The 17,380-nt window shown below is 43.9% G+C and overlaps 1 protein-coding gene across 1 annotated transcript in view; it reads right to left on the bottom strand.

The window, feature by feature from the left end:
* Nucleotides 1-17,380, bottom strand: part of LOC102947862 (germ cell-specific gene 1-like protein) — a 79,235-nt gene that overhangs the window by 44,137 nt on the left and 17,718 nt on the right. Inside the window, exons 2-3 of the mRNA XM_007072483.2 lie at nucleotides 14,024-14,071; nucleotides 6,318-6,470 (exon numbers count right to left, since the gene is read on the bottom strand). Of these exons, the coding sequence (XP_007072545.1) occupies nucleotides 6,318-6,470; nucleotides 14,024-14,071 (201 nt within the window). The remainder of the gene's footprint in view (nucleotides 1-6,317; nucleotides 6,471-14,023; nucleotides 14,072-17,380) is intronic.

The raw sequence follows: 17,380 nt of genomic DNA, 5'->3' as shown, positions 1-17,380 counted from the left end.
CTTTTTAAATTGAATTCCGATTTCCATCCAGTTAGAATTTGACACAAATCACAAGTAAAAAATCATATAGTAAATAAGAAATGCATCATTTACCATATTCTAACATAATATTAAAAACTAAGCTATATAATTGCTTAATTAACATCTTTCCTCCTGGTTAGCAAAAAAAGTTCCAAATGTAAAGGCTATATTTAGTTGCAAATCAACTTGTTTTGTTACCCACAAATGAGAATCAACCGCTCTTTAAAATTATATAAACTAAAAAATACAAATGCAAAACAAGATGAACATCAATTATTTAAATCAAGGATTTTTGCTTGCTGATTTAAGTTACTTAGATTTGAATCAATCAACCCTGGGAGAAGGGATTTCAGAATGGGTTTTGTAACTCTCTGGTGAGTTCCCTAACCACTGGACTTTAGATAGGCTTGGAAGGATTAGACTTTTATGGATATGTGTTGATTTCATCATACACACCTAAACCAGCAAAAAAATATTTCTATCTATAATAATCAAAATGTACAGGTAAGCAAAGTAAGAAAACTGCAGCTTGAGAAATTAGAATTTCAGTTAAGGTGATTTACTCTGTGTATTTTGGCACGTGATGCTGACAGTGTGTGTGTTAAGAGTTATAAAGCTTTAACTTTTTGAATCTCAGCATCTACTGTCATTAAATAATTACCCTAACCCTACCCCCGATTGTCTGACCCCCTATAATTTTGTGCAACTGTGAAAATTTATATTGATAAAAAAACTGAAAAAATACTTTATTTATGGTAATTTTGATAATATCAATGTTATTTTAAATAATAAAAACTGAATTCTCTTCTCTCTCTCTCTTACTCTCTAGCTGTAGAGTAATTCTTACACTCTCTCTGGGCCAATGGGTATTTAATATATAGTGGAACAGCTTCAACAAAAAAGACTAAGAAAGCCCCATGCAAGAATACCTGGTAGCCCACAGGTTACTGCTGCCTCTTTCTCCTAGTGTTTCTAGAACCTTTTTAGGTGTGCCTGACTCCAGGAGAGGGTTCACAGCTCCAAACCCCAACCAGAGACAGAAACCTTTTGCCATCCCAGGGATAGGTGATTAAGTCCCTTTGAGGGGTGGGACTTAAAACACACGCCTCGTCTTGTCATTTTCTATTAGCTTGTTGCCCCGAATTTGAGGGTGTGTGTGTGCCCCAGATTTTGATTAAGCTAATTGCAACCAGCATTCAGACACCATGAATTAATAAAATAGACCACCACCTAGTTAAGGGTTAATTTGAACAAGCAGAGCTTCTGGAGGCATGTTCAAATACATTTCCAGACTTGCAGTCTCTGCTAATCAGAATGGGAGGAGGGGAGTAAAAGAATCAACAATTTAAGACTGAAAGAAAATAAGTGGATGGGAACCTTGGGTTCGGGGCTCCTTTGACATAGAAGCTTATTATGACTAAGAGTGTAAGGAATGTTTGTTGATAAGTAATTTGACATTAGGAGACGTGATGACCCAGTAGGGGTCACTATGATCTATGTGTTTTGTAAAAGTTAGTTATAAAAAGGACTACATAATAGAGTGTACTTTGGAGCAGTCCTCTGAAGCTATCCTGAGAGGCATTTTTCCTGACAACTCACTCTCTGGCGGGGAAGCAACCGGCCATTGTTGAACTGCTGCAGTTTACTCAATACCATCCCACATTTTCGGTAAATATTTGGGATGTTCTAAACCTATTGGTTGTGTCTGTGTATGCTTAAATCGAATAAACTGTAGTTTTAGATAACAGAATGCTTACCTGTATTAATCTTTCATCAGCCAGAGTTCTGTGTTCCCACTGATTTATTCCTGACACCGCTTGGAGTGAAACAGTTACGTTACCACTGTTTTGGATTCTGAAAACCATGGGTAACAAGCTAGCTTAGGTGACTCCAGTTTAGCAAGATGGCTTTTGTGGATCCCATTCTTAGGTGCCCAACTCTCCCCTGCATTGTATGGGAACCGGGTGCCTAACTTTGGCTCTTGGATTCCAGTTGGTGGAAGGACACCCAAGAGCGAGGTGCTGCAACACTCAGCATTGCAATGCCTAAGTCCCTTTGTGGATCTAGACCTTTGGGTCAGATTTTAAAATGTATTTAGGTGCTTAAAGATGCAGACAGGCACCCAGCAGGACTGGATTCCAGTACCAGTAGAAGTTAGGTGCCTAGGATCTTTTGAAAATCTGACTAGGTGCCTATCTGTGTCTCTAGGTGCCTTTAAAATCTGACCCTAAGTCATTTAGGTGCTTTTGAAAACGTTACCCTTTGACTCTGTGTAGCATCAAGGCACAATAAAACTGGTGTTAAAACATAGAACCTCATCAAATCCACATTCCATATAACAAATGCAAGATAACATATAAACACCATGCAAAGAGAGGCCTTCAAGCCAGAAAGGAGAGTCAAACAGAGACATAAATTCAGTCCAAATCTCTTAAAAAAATACACATCACATATTATGCAGCCCAGTATTTTGCACAAAATTCACCCCTTGCCAGAGTTCTGATCTGCCACATTCATCTCAGTCAGGACTCCACAGCCTAGCTCTTTAGAGAGTAATGCAGGAGGGGAGGCCTAGGGAGCAGGGAAATTTACTGTTAAACCTGGCTACAAGCTCCCCTTCCTAGCACACTCTGGAACAAGGAGGTTCTGAGTGGGGTCACCTAGACAACCGCACAACAGCCATGGCCTGGGCAGCCTGACTGTCTGGAGAATAGAGTGAAAAAGACATAATTGTAAACAATCATTGTCAAAAATATTCAGGGACAAAAATGTTCTTCCAATGAGCCTTTTCAGAGCTGTTGCTATGGGGGATGAGGGTGGGGATAGTGATAGCAACAAAGAGTATTTCATCGTGATAGAATAAATTAGCAAAATTGTGGAATTTGGGGGTTACCGCCACAGAATTTGGTGACATTGTTCTGCAGAGTACACAGGGACCTGTCAGTGAACTACAAACCCTGTTGAAACAAAAACAACAAGGAGTCCTAGTGGCACCTTAGAGACTACAATTTATTTGGGCATAAGCTTTCGTGGGATAAAACCCACTTCATCAGATGCATGGAGTGGAAAATACAGTAGCAGATATATATACATAGTACATGAAAAGATGGGAGTTGCCTTACCAAGTGGAGGGTCAGTGCTAACAAGACAATTCAATTAACAGTAGAAAAATCACTTTTGTAGTGGTAATGAGAGTGGCCCATTTCAAACAGTTGACAAGAAGGTGTGAGTAACAGTAGGGAAAAATTAGTATGGGGAAATTAGTTTTTGTAATGACCCATCCGTTCCCAGTCTTTATTCAGGCCTAATTTGATGGTGTCCAGTTTGCAAATTAATTCCAGTTCTGCAGTTTCTAGTTGGAGTCTGTTTTTGAAGTTTTTTCTGTCAAATGCCGGTTTATAGAGCTTTCTGGTTGGTAAAGTGCCCGATAAAACAGCTGTTACTGTATAGGGTTTCGGACAAAGGAAACCTAGTTGCCAAGAATATTCTCCTAGAAACATATGTTGTGATGTCATTTCTATACAGTCTCAGTTTACCTGATTCATGTGTGAAGACATGATTATTCACAGCTGAGAGCACTAACAATTCTTCAATTTAATATCTCTGTGAGTCTTTCTTACCCCACAATCATTCTTCCATGTTGATTTCCCCAATAGAAAACATCTGCTATAACAATAATCTCTTATTAGTTTCCCTAATCTATATATGCTTATGTCAGCATTTTATATATATGTTAAGGAGATGGTTTCCAAGAATATCTGGTGTTTTATAGATAAAAAGGTACCCTAGAGTTCTTAAATACAGCATCATAAATAAATTCCTAAATAGTGTTACTTATTGGTCAAGACCAGTGTTCTAGGCCTTAGAATTCAGACATACTCTTTGTTTAAGATAAAGATTCTAAAGAATAGTTAATATGTAAATTAATCAGTATATACAGAAAGAAAGAACTAAAGGTATTATTATTTACTAACAGGTACTAAACAAAGTCCGTTACTAGATCAAGACTGTAAAATTGTTAACAATGAAGCAGGAAAAAGTCAGATGTGTTCAGTAAATATTTCTGTTCTGTATTTGGAAAGAAGCAGGACAGTGTCCTGATATCAAGTAAAGTGATGAAATATTTTCCAGTTTAACCAAGGAGGATGTTGATCATCAACAACTAGGGATGAAAATTTTTAAAACAGCAAGCCCAGATAACTTGCACCCATAAGTCCTAACAGAGTTGGCTGAGATGTCTGGCCCTCTGATGTTAGTTTTTAATCTATCTTTGAATATGGGGAAATTCTAGAAGACTAGAAGAGTACTAATGTTGTGCCTATATTCAAAAAGGAAAAGCGAAATGACCTGGGTAAGTCTAAGCCAGTTACCCTGACCTCAATCCTCAGCAAAATCATGGGAAAGCTGAAAGTAAAGGACAAGATATAATTGATGCCACCTGATTTCATTGTTTGGTGAGACTGCAAATTTGGTTGATAAAGATAATTGTGTAGATGTTAAGCACCTTACAAAAGTCTAAGTATAAGACTTAGAACTGTGCAACATTCTGGTTAAACAGTTAGCATTATACAATCATAATAAAGCATGCATTATATGGATTAAGAACTGGCTAACTGACCAATCTCAAAAAGTAGTCGTCAATATGGAATCATCACTGAATGGCGGTGTTTCTAGCAGGTTCCACAGGGATCAGTTTGAGACCCAATGCTATTCAATATTTGTATCAATGATCAATATAAAAATCAAAGCTGATAAAATATCGCTGGCACAAAGATTAGCGAAGTGGTAAATGATGATGATAACAGGGCAATCATGAGGAGCAATCTGGCCTCATTAGTAAACTGGGTCCAATCAAACAAAATGTGTTTTAATACAGCTAAATGTGAGGTCATTCTTCTAAGAGTAAAGAATGCAGGCCAAACCTACAGAATGGGGATTGTATCCTGGAAAGCAGTGACTGAAAAGATTATTGTGGACAAACAACTCAACATAAGCACACAGTGGGATGCTGTGGCAAAAAGGACTAATCTGATCCTTGGATGTATGTACAGGGTAGTAGTGAGAAGAAGTAGAGAGGTGATTTTACCTCTGTATATGCATTGGGGGGCAGATACTAGAAAACTGTGTCCAGTTCAAGTGTCCACATTTTTAAAAGAATGTTGGAAATTTGGAGAGGATGCAGAAAAGAGCCACAAAAATAATTTAAGGACTGGGAAAAATGCCTTCCAGTGATAGTACTCAATCTGTTTAGCTTATCAAAAAGAAGAATGAAAGGTGATTTGATTAGGATGTATATGTATGTTCAAGAGAAGAAAATAACAGATACTAAAGGGCTCTTTAATTCAGCAGTGAAAGGCATAACAAGAACCAATGCAGGCAAATTCAAATTAGAAATAAAGCACAAATCTTTAATAATGAGAGTGATTAACCACTGGAACAAAATACCAAGGGAAGTGGTGGGTTCTCCAGCTCTTGATGTCTTCAACTCATAGCTGGATGCTTTTTTGGAAAACATACTTTAGTCAAATACAAATTAATAGGCTCAGTACAGGAGTAACTGGATGAAATCCTGTGCCCTGTGTTATGCACGGGGTCAGACTAGATGATCGAACGGTCATTTGTGGTTTTTAAATTTATGAATCATTATGTACCAGTCCTCCAGTTACGGTTTCATTTGCAAACTTTACCAGCAATGAGTTTATGGTCTCTTCTAAATCATTGATAAAGAGATTGGATCGTATTGGGCCAAGAACTGATCCCTGGGAAAACCCTAGAAACATTCCTTTAGGAGGATGATTCCCCATTCACATTTACTTTGGAGATATATTAGTTACCTAGTTTTTAATCCATGTAGCAAGTGTTACATTAATTTTGAAGAGGGCTGAATTTGTAATCAGTGTTGTGCAGCACTAAGTCAAATGTCTATTGTGTCAACATCTTTGTCAACCCAACTTGTAATCTCATTGAAAAATTATATCAGTATTGTTTGACAAGACCTATTTTCCACAAAGCCATGCTGAGCCCGGCTCTGCTGTCTGGATCTCAGTATGGAAGGGCATATTTATTGAAATCAAGTCTAATTTCTCTCTCTATGTTGCATTTTCTAGATTAATGAATTATGCCATTTACAATAGTATTAGAAAACACAGGGCCCCGTCCTGCAGTCCTCACTCAGGCAAAACTCTTTAATTTAAAGATCTGGTCCATAAATTAAAGAATTTTACTGCAAAAGCATTTAGCATTGCAACTCAAAGTTACATCTTTAAAAGTTACAATATATAAATCCTAAACTCTACCTGCTAGTACAGTGAATATTGCAGCAAAGGCGTTGAGCTTTAACCCGTCAATGACTGTAGTGTAGTAGCACACTTCTATTGACATCAAAGTGGCTCCAGTTAGAAGCAAAATGATATAGAGTAGCTCCGCTACAATAGACAGCCACAGTACACCTGGAAAGACAAATCAATAGCATCGATATTATAAGCAGCCATTACAGACATTTAATACATTTCTTTCTTCTTCATTTTTATTGTTTATAAAGCTTTAAATCAAGGGTCAAAATCTGTGAGGGTGCCCATGCAACTTCTGACTTTAAAGGTACTTAGATACCAAAGAGACATTCTATATTAGGCTTCATCTTAACAAATAAAGAAGAACTGATCGCAGAACTAAAAATTAATGGTAAGTAAGATACCAGTGATCACATTTATAACGTGCAAGCAGATTAGAGGCCAGACCAGTAGTCAAGTTTGTGTGAAGGACATGAGGTGTCCAAGTGTTTTGTGTAAAGCCAACAGTGATGGGAGGTTTGGTCTATTAGTGGTGGTCAGCAAACCACTTATACTCTGCCTTGGTGGTGTCAAGCTTACTTCCTCCTGGATACGAAGGCGGCATTTGACCAGATCAGAGGCTGCAGGGATGTGGGAAGTTGAGGTTCATGATGGGTAGAACCAGGGATGGAAACTGTAGCTGGAGAAAAAGGGGCTTTGCTGGGTAGACTTATGTTCAGAATTGTTATAGACAAACTCTGCAAAGGGTAGGAGTTGTACCCAGTTGTCCTGGTGGAAATCCCCAATGTCTTGTTCTAAAATATCATTTATCTGTTCTGATTGCCCATCCATTTGGGCATCACAAGTAGTAGAGAGATGTAGGTCAACATCTAAGAGGCGGAAGAGCTCTTGCCAAAGGTGGGTGACAAACTCTGGTCTGTGGTCTGACGTGATATTGGAAGATAACACATTCAACTTGCAAACATGGTCAAAGACAACATGGGCTGTCATTTCTGCAGTGGGAATCTTACAGGAGAGCACGAAGTGAGACATCTTGGATAGGAAGTCTACAGCTATGACTACGGTTCTGGAGTTAGGGAGCTCCAAAAGAAAATCCATTGCTATTGATTCCCAGGGTTGGGAAGAAATAGGTAGGGAGATCAAGTATCCCAGCAGCTCACTATGGGGGACCTTAATACAGCATGGGAAACTTCGCATAAGTCAATGTATGATCTCACAGAGGTGTACAGTCCAGACTACCAAAAAGGTCACACAATCAGTTTTGTGGTCTTCCATGTACAAAATGGCTATCCAGAGGGGAGTTGTGGCATAGTCAGAGAGTTGGAAGATGGGACAGGCCTCTGGGGGCATAAACACAGTATTTGAACAGAAGTAGACCATTTCTAACAGAGAAGCCTGAGACGGACTTGGCATTGTGCAACATCCATTGCGCAAAATGGTAGCTCTGTAGAGAGGATTTTACAAGGGATAAGAAGTCCATGTTCACTAATACATTGGTGAAATGGTGGGGCTTCAGGATGGTGGAGGGTTCAGATGGTCCTTCATTGCCATCAGGGTACCCCCCCTTGTGGGAGAATGCATCAGGCTTGCCATTGGCCTCCAGACCAATAATGCAGCATAAACTCCAGACAAGAAAAAACAAACAGACAGGGACCATTGGATTTGGCCTTCACGGATCACAAGTGTTCTGGGTTTTTAAGATTGGTGAATACCTGGATGGGGAAATGTGCACCCTCCGAGAGGTGATGGCACTCTTCAAAGGTGGTCCTGATAACTAGCAGCTCTTGTCATAGATTTTGTAGTGCTGTTTGTGGGACTTAGCTTTCTGGAGTAGAATGTTCATGGATGGAGAATGCTTGGTGACACTCTGCAGTTGCGACAGGGCTGCCCCCATGGCATAATTGGAAGTGTCTGTCTTGACAACAAAAGGCTGGGATGGGTTTAGGTGTTTCAATATAGATGCAGAGATGGCCTTCTTTAGTTGCTCAAGAGCCCATTGGGCCTCTGAGAGCCAGATGAATGTGGAATTCTTATGGAAGTTACGTAATGGGGGACACTACTTGGGAGATGAACCTCCAATAGAAGTTTGTGAATCTCAGGAAGCACTGGATGTCACAGGTGCTCTTTGGCAGGGCCCAGTCCACAATGGTGGTGTGGATACATAGTGATCTCATTAGGCAAGATAACATAATCCAGGAAATCAATGGTGGTGCAGTCAAACTCACATTTTTCTGGTTTGGCATATAAGCTATTTTTCCTGAGGCATTCCAGCACTTGTTGGACATGCTGGTCGTGCAGAGTCTAGTTTTCTAAGAAGAATAGGATGTCATCTAAGTAGAGATCAGAATGAACTGGTCTAATATATCTTTGAGGATATTATTCATGAAATACTGGAATGTGGCCATGGTTTTGGAGAGGCCAAAGGACATAGCCAGGTTCTCATAGTGGCAATACCTGAGGCAGAAAGCTGTCTTCCACTCGTCACCCTTCCGGATGCAGACCAAGTTGTATACACCATGCAGGTCAAGCTTGATGAAGATCTTTGCTGTACTGACCCATTCTAGGAGCTCATTGATCAGCAGGAGAAGGTCAAACTGCATAATTTCCCGGTGGTCTCCTATCTTGACCTGGAGAGGTGCTGTGTTTTAGGAAACTGGCCAGAAGTCAGCATACTACCATCAATAGTCTCCACCTGCTCTGGGACACGCTTCTTCTGCCTGGGCAAATGATTGGCTCCAGCAAAGGTGAAGTCCATAAAGTTTCTGGACAACCCAGAGTTGATCAATGCAAGCAGGGTACAGCTTACTTCAGGTGTGGCTGGGACCCAGAGCTGGAGGGGGATCTGCTGGTGTGGTTGGTGGTGCTCCTAAGGTGCATGGGAAAATGTAGGCAGCAGAGTGGATCCAGTTGGGGAATTTGCTCTCTGCATTAGGTCCAGCCATGACTCTTCTACTGGGGCTGGATTGAGTGGTTTTCTGGCACTGTAGCGGGTCTGGGATTGTGGAAGCACCTTGTGCTGAAGTGGCCACTTTCTCTGCAGCACAGGCAAGGCCATTTTGGCACCAGTAATCCTTCTGCTGGTCTGTGATGAACCCCCTGGTGCTGTTTGTTTGCATGTGATCAGGTCCAGAACTGGGTAAAGGACATGCATGGGGACCTTTGACACTAGGCTCGGAATGGTCAACATCCTGTTTCTTTTCCAGGCAATTCTCAAGCAGCTGGTTCTTGATTCTTATGCAAAGCTTGATGTAGGGTACCAACTCAGTGCAGAGGTGGGGGTGGGTAGGGTTGACCAGAGCCAGATCCTCCTTTACAACATCATTCAATCCCCAGTGAAAATTACAGATTTGGGCTGCTTCATTCCAAGCCATATCGGCATTCAGACTCTGGAAGTGGACTGTGTAGGTAGAGATAGGTCACTAACACTGGCGAGGAACTATAGGGCTGCTTTGATGTCACAGACTTGGTTGGGGCCTGGAATATTAACAAGAAGGAGTGGATGAAGTACTCAAAATCAAGCATCACGTTGACCTGTTCCAGGATGGGTGAGGCCACTCTAGGGCTTCTCTAGACAGTACATTGATAACAAGTCCCACCTTCATCTGATTGTGTGGGTGGCACTGGTAAATAAACCCTCAAAACATGTGGCAGTCACCGCCAAACCACTCCGGCAAGGGAATTTTTGAACTACGCTCCAGAGCTTCTACCATGGGTGGGCCAAAAGATCCTAGAGGGGTCTAAACCAGCACTTGGAGGGAAGCGTTCTCTAACTTTAGCTGGGCAGTTGGCTCTAGAGGTTCTGGAGTAGAGATGACATCTCTGGGGCTGCAGCACCCACGTGCTCCATCTAGGCCTGGGATCCAGTACAGTGGAGTCTGTGCAAACTGTCAGGCTCTGGTTTGTAGGCAGTCAGGTCTGGTGGTTGGATCAGTGAGCAAGAACTGATACCAAGGGCTGAAGCTGAACGTAGGGTTGGGACCAGGCTGAGGGCAGCTCTGAAACTGGGGCCCAGGGACAGACTGTGGTCAGCATCCATAGAGAAGCCAAATCAACATCATAGTCAGAACTCGATGCAGGCCAAAAGTCAAAGCTGGGTTGGAATCAGTGCAATGGTCTGGGGGTCAGGAGGCAGGTGTAGGGATGGAGGGGTCAGGAGTGGGTCAGGGCAGGCCATAGACAAGGCTGAAGCAGGCGGGAACAAGAGTCAGGTGAGGCTAGGGGCAGGATGGAACAGGAACTGGTTCAAGAACAGGCTGGAAGCCTTGGGAGTCTGTGACACTGTAAGGCAGCAGGAGGGTTTCTGGCCAGGTAGTGCTGTTGCACAGACTAACTTGCAGCTCTGGTGGGGTGAGTGAAATACCTGAGCCTGGGGTCATCTGGCCCAGGGCCTACTCAGGGATAGGATGCTGCAGTATGCCTGAGAGCTGAGTCACCGCAGGCTCTGTTGGAGTAGGGAGCCATGTCAGGTGAGTGAGCAGCCCTGGTCTGGCTGTGGGTTTGCCTCAAAGCATAGGCGAGGGAAGAAGAAATCCTTTTTATTATTATTATTATGCATTTTTCTTTCCACATCCCACCAGCTTTAGTTCATTCTCCAACCCAGGAACCGCCAGACTGGATCAGACCCTAGACTCCTCTAGCCTAGTCTTCTGTCTTGGACAGTGGCTAGTACAGCTGCTGAAAAGGAAGGTGCAAGAAACCTTGCAATGGGCAGGTGTAGGATAATCTGCCTCCCTAGGAAGATTTCATCCTGATCCCTAATAGTTAAAGATAGGCTTAAGCCCTGAAGCAGTAGGCTGTATTTTCTTCTAGGGTTTTTTAAGCATTAACTGGTATTAGATTAAAAATCATATTAATTTATCCACTCAATTTATCTCCTTCAATGCATGGCAGAGATGATACTCAATATTTCTTTTTGTCCTCCTCATTTAGTCTATTGCCTCAGGCCTTATTTACCGCACACCATTCAAGCCCTGCACTGAATGCATAATTGGTAATTTCCTCATGGGCATTCTATGGTAGTCATCCCCATAGGGCCTCGTTTTACAAACATTAATGAATGTATTTTCACAACACCCATGAGAGAGGGGATGATATTACCCTGTGGGGGTCTCTTGGTGTGGTCTTTCAAGGGGCTCCAGCTTCTCCTGGCTGACCACCCTGAGTATCTCTTTAATCAGGTCAATACTTGGACTTTCACCTCTAGTTAAGGCTAGCAGGCCTTCAATTATAGGGCTTGCAGTCTGCTTCAGTCTCTTGGTTCTTTCTTGGAGACAGCCTGGTGCAGGGCTGTCTCCCCTTTACTGTCCCAGGCCTTTCTACCTCCCCTTCCATCTCTGAACTCTCTCCCTGATATCAGGTCTTGTGTCCTCTATTGGTTGCAGCTGTGGGTGCCTGTCTCCATGACTGGCAGCTCTGGCAGCTGCATGGTGGTGTGATCAAGCTGCTTGCTTGTAAACAGGAGAGGTTCTCCTCTCCCACTGTTTAGGCTCAATATGGGGTTTGTAGATCCCCATACATACTCCCATTTTATCTATGTGGAACTGAGGCACAAGAAGATTAAGGTCAAAAGTGGCAAGTGTTCACTAATTTTGGTGCCCAACTTCAGACACCTGGGGCTAGATTGACGTAGGAACTTAGACACAGTAATACTGTGCATCACCACACCTAACTTTTAGGTCCCTAAAAAATCCCTGCAATTCACAAAGCCTGAGTTAGGAACCTAGGCTTCCCATAGAGTGAATGGGGTGAGAGGCGCTTTAGACTGCAATTTACAAAAACCAGCACACGAGGGAGCTCCTTACGTAAGCTAGCCAATGGGAGATGCCAAAGCAAGGGATGCAGCAGAGATAGGTGCCTAAATCTGGGCTTCAGGGAGGTGCCTAGCTCTGCTTGGGATTCTCAGCTACAAACCCTTTCTTGTCAGTAGGTGCCTACGCCATCTTAGCAAGAAAGACATCCCTGCTAACGTTTAGCCCAGTGTTAGGGTACTCATCTGGGATGTGGGAGACCCACCTGTGGGGGAGAAGGAATTTGAACAGGGATCTGCCATCTATCAGATGCTTGCCCTGATCCCTGGTCTGAGGGATATTCTGATGTAGGGGCTTCCTCAGTCTCTCCTGTGAAGCAGTTGCAGTGACAGAGAGCAAGAATGACTCTGTAGCTTGCTGGTTCGAGTGCTCCCTTTTGAGGTGTAACTCAGGATCCAGTCCCCCTACTCCCAGGCCTTTTTTTAAAGTTATTATCCACAATGCAACAGGAGAGATGGGGGAGCCGCCATAGCAAAGTAGTCCATGGCCCTGTGGCTAGGATGCTTGCCAGACAGATGATAGATCACTTTTCAAATCCCTTCTCTCCTTTCAGGTGACAGGAGACTTGAAGTGGGGGGTCTACCCGTCCCAGGTGAGTGCTCTAACCCCTGGGCTAAAAGTTATGAGGGAATTCCTCCTCCTCCCCCACCCCCAGCTCTTCCATGTAAGCTCTTCTGTAGGGGCCTGATCCAATAGACAAAGCTCTAAGCACTTACTGGACAGGGCTCCACAGGCAAGGTAGGTGAAGGAACACCTCTTTCCCCCCAGTTTGTGAATCGCTCTGGAACTTAGATGTGTGGACGCCTGGCATGGGACTGTGCTGTGCAGAACCTAGGAACAGAAACCTAGGTAGCTTTTACTGCAAGAATGGAGGCACGGAGCGAGTTTAGGCACCTACAGCATTCGGGAGCAGCTGAGTGGGGGTTTTGTGAATCCCAGTGGGGCCTGATCCTGGGATTTTGGTGCCTAAAGTGGCAGTTAGACACCAGAATGCAGAAATCCACAGTTAATGGAAGGTGAAGAGATATTTGTGTAGTCTCATTTCTTACAAGTGCGACATACATGGACAAGTGTAAGATAACCCATTGCTTGTTAGAAAATAACCTGAATTCTGCCACTGTGTCCCGTGGCTCAAAAGGGAAGGACTCCTGCTCTAACAGGGTAGCTGGGATTCCCCTTGTGTAGAGGGAGGTTGGCATAGCCAGGTATACATTACCCACTTCTCGCCTCCAGGACTCTGAGTAGGCATGGCCAGAGCTCACTACACTGTGGGGAGCTTGAGCGGATAGAAGAGCCCTTTGGGAGTTGGTCCAGCCAGAGTAAATTAGAGCACCCCTGAGGTTACCCCAGGGCGGGGAGGTGATAAGTTAGCAGAGACCCGCCTATGAGCCTCACGAAGCGGAGTTCAGAGCACCCTGTTCATCCTGCTCAGCTAATGCACTCCCTATCCACCACTGAGGTGAGAAGGAAGTAGACGTGTTAGTAGACAAACTCACAGGTAAGGATAAAACATTTTTAAAAGTTTATGAACCACAGAAATATAGATTTTAAGCATTGTGGTAGGCCTAAAGAGCACAGATAGTTCCTTACGAAAATAAGAAGCAAACACCCATTCTAAATCCTAAACTTTTAGACTAAGCAAGAGTTGAATGAAACAGTTTTTTTCGCCCCACTGGACGTCTAAATGCCTTTCAAATCAGGCCCAATACTTGGGAAACTCCCACCCTGAAATTTTATCAGATTTGGGCTTCATCGTGGAGTTCGGAAAACCCAAATAAAGCCCCCAAAGCCTTCCTAAGAGAGTAAAGGGGAGATTTCCAAAGGCACAAAGGGGAAAATGTTTAGAATGCTAACCATAAAGCAGGAAGGTTACAGGGCCCTGAAGTACTGGAAATATATATTTACCTCGATCTGCAGGTGGAGTCAGACTGATAAAACTTCTACAATGCTCACCTAAAAGACATATACAAATTTAAAGTTTAAAAATAAAATGCAGAACTAGATGAATAAAATGCAAAGAAAGGCAAAATGTCCTCCTGTATTCAAATTAGCATGAATGCGTGTATAAACATACGTGCTGGTTTTAGTTTAGAACTGCCCCTAAGGGGAGCACTTTTTTTAGTATACCATACGCTATATTTTCCAGCCCAAACTAAGTGAACGAAGCACTACATTTATGATAATAACTGCATAAAACTCAGGCCATTCAGAATCCAGGTTCCCAAACCATTATAAATCTTCCCTTCATTACAGTATGCTCTTCCATGCATGATCACATAAGGCCCCACATAAGGAGCACTCTGAGACACCAATGTTGATTTTTAACTAATTTTTGAATACTAGTTAAGTCCCAAAGGGTTGGGGAAAAGTTACTGTTGTGCTAATATTCAAACAGGATCAAAAAGGTTGACCCTGGTTATTAGCAGCCAGTTAGCCTGACATGGACCCCAGGAAAATACTGGAAAAGCTGATGTGGGATGCAGCTGTAACTGCCGTGCTCGGTTTTCAGGATAGAGTGATGTGAACAGGGAGGTAAAGAGTGGGGAGGAATGCCTAGTTTATTTGTTCTGTTTTGGAGAGCTTGATTTTTTTAAACGAGATTATAAATTTGGTTGGCCAACATAAATGTGTTGACATAATACACTTAGACTTTGTAAGGCATTTGACTTAGAACATTATGACATTCTGATTAGAAACTGAGCTTTATACAAAATCAATGCGGTATCTAATAAATTAATTAAAAACTGGCTGACTGTGTCAAATGTGGAGGTGCTTTTTAATAATTATTAATACTGGATCTGGATCTGCCACTAGTGTGATGTGTCCGTACCATACATGGGAATGCGTATTTCACCCTAAGGGGCTGACTGGGTAGCAGAGCCTTTCAGTCTAGAGAAAGATAGAGGAGGCCCTTTCTGGTGGTCTAAGGGTCTGCCTACCTCAGTTACTGTGTCCTCACTGGCGCTGCACTCCCCCACCCCCACCCGGCCCCCATGTGTGTGTTTCTTAGGGTATGTCTACACTACGAAATTAGGTCGAATTTATAGAATTCATTTTTTTAGAAATCGGTTTTATATATTCAAGTGTGTGTGTCCCCACAGAAAATGCTCTAAGTGCGTTAAGTGCATTAACTCGGCGGAGTGCTTCCACAGTACCGAGGCTAGAGTCGACTTCCGGAGCGTTGCGCTGTGGGTTGCTATCCCACAGTTCCCGCAGTCTCCGCTGCCCATTGGAATTCTGGGTTGAGATCCCAATGCCTGATGGGGCTAAAACATTGTCACGGGTGGTTCTGGGTACATATCGTCAGGCCCCCGTTCCCTTCCTCCCTCCGTGAAAGCAAGGGCAGGCAATCGTTTCGCGCCTTTTTTCCTGAGTTACCTATGCAGACGCCATACCACGGCAAGCATGGAGCCCGCTCAGGTAACCGTCACCGTATGTCTCCTGGGTGCTGGCAGACGCGGTACTGCATTGCTACACAGTAGCATCAACCCATTGCCTTGTGGCAGCAGACGGTACAGTACGACTGGTAGCCATCATCGTCATGTCCGAGGTGCTCCTGGCCACGTCAGCCAGGAGCGCCTGGGCAGACATGTGCACAGGGACTAAATTTGGAGTGACTTGACCAGGTCATTCTCTTTAGTCCTGCAGTCAGTCCTATTGAACCATCTTATGGTGAGCAGGCAGGCGATACGGATTGCTAGCAGTCCTACTGCACCGTCTTCTGCTGAGCAGCCATGAGATGTGGATGGCTTGCAGTCCTTCTGCACCGTCTGCTGCCAGCCAAAGATGTAAAAGATAGATGGAGTGGATCAAAACAAGAAATAGACCAGATTTGTTTTGTCCTCATTTGCTTGCCCCCCTCCCCCATCTAGGGGACTCATTCCTCTAGGTCATACTGCAGTCACTCACAGAGAAGGTGCAGCAAGGTAAATCTAGCCATGTATCAATCAGAGGCCAGACCAACCTGCTTGTTCCAATAAGAACAATTACTTAGGTGCAGCATTTCTTATTGGAACCCTCCGTGAAGTCCTGCCTGAAATACTCCTTGATGTAAAGCCACCCCCTTTGTTGATTTTAATTCCCTGTAAGGCAACCCTGTAAGCCATGTTGTCAGTCACCCCTCCCTCCGTCAGAGCAATGGCAGACAATCGTTCCGCGCCTTTTTTCTGTGCGGACGCCATACCAAGGCAAGCATGGAGTCCGCTCAGCTCACTTTGGCAATTAGGAGCACATTAAACACCACACGCATTATCCAGCAGTATATGCAGCACCAGAACCTGGCAAAGCGCTACCGGGCGAGGAGGCGACGTCAGCGCGGTCACGTGAGTGATCAGGACATGGACACAGATTTCTCTGAAAGCATGGGCCCTGCCAATGCATGCATCATGGTGCTAATGGGGCAGGTTCATGCTGTGGAACGCCGATTCTGGGCTCGGGAAACAAGCACAGACTGGTGGGACCGCTTAATGTTGCAGGTCTGGGACGATTCCCAGTGGCTGCGAAACTTTTGCATGCGTAAGGGCACTTTCATGGAACTTTGTGACTTGCTTTCCCCTGCCCTGAAGCGCATGAATACCAAGATGAGAGCCGCCCTCACAGTTGAGAAGCGAGTGACGATAGCCCTGTGGAAGCTTGCAACGCCAAACAGCTACCGGTCAGTTGGGAATCAATTTGGAGTGGGCAAATCTACTGTGGGGGCTGCTGTGATGCAAGTAGCCCACACAATCAAAGATCTGCTGATATCAAGGGTAGTGACCCTGGGAAATGTGCAGGTCATAGTGGATGACTTTGCTGCAATGGGATTCCCTAACTGTGGTGGGGCCATAGACGGAACCCATATCCCTATCTTGGCACTGGAGCACCAAGCCGGCGAGTACATAAACCGCAAGGGGTGCTTTTCAATAGTGCTGCAAGCTCTGGTGGATCACAAGGGACGTTTCACCAACATCAAAGTGGGATGGCCGGGAAAGGTACATGACGCTCGCATCTTCAGGAACTCTGGTCTGTTTCAAAAGCTGCAAGAAGGGACTTTATTCCCAGACCAGAAAATAACTGTTGGGGATGTTGAAATGCCTATAGTTATCCTTGGGGACCCAGCCTACCCCTTAATGCCATGGCTCATGAAGCCGTACACAGGCAGCCTGGACAGTAGTCAGGAGCTGTTCAACTACAGGCGGAACAAGTGCAGAATGGTGGTAGAATGTGCATTTGGACATTTAAAGGCACGCTGGCGCAGTTTACTGACTCGCTTAGACCTCAGCG

The sequence above is a fragment of the Chelonia mydas genome, chromosome 14, assembly GCF_015237465.2.
Source record: "Chelonia mydas isolate rCheMyd1 chromosome 14, rCheMyd1.pri.v2, whole genome shotgun sequence".
Classification (NCBI taxonomy): domain Eukaryota; kingdom Metazoa; phylum Chordata; order Testudines; family Cheloniidae; genus Chelonia; species Chelonia mydas.
Note: the sequence above shows the minus strand (reverse complement) of the source record. Positions and strands in the feature narration are given on the sequence as shown.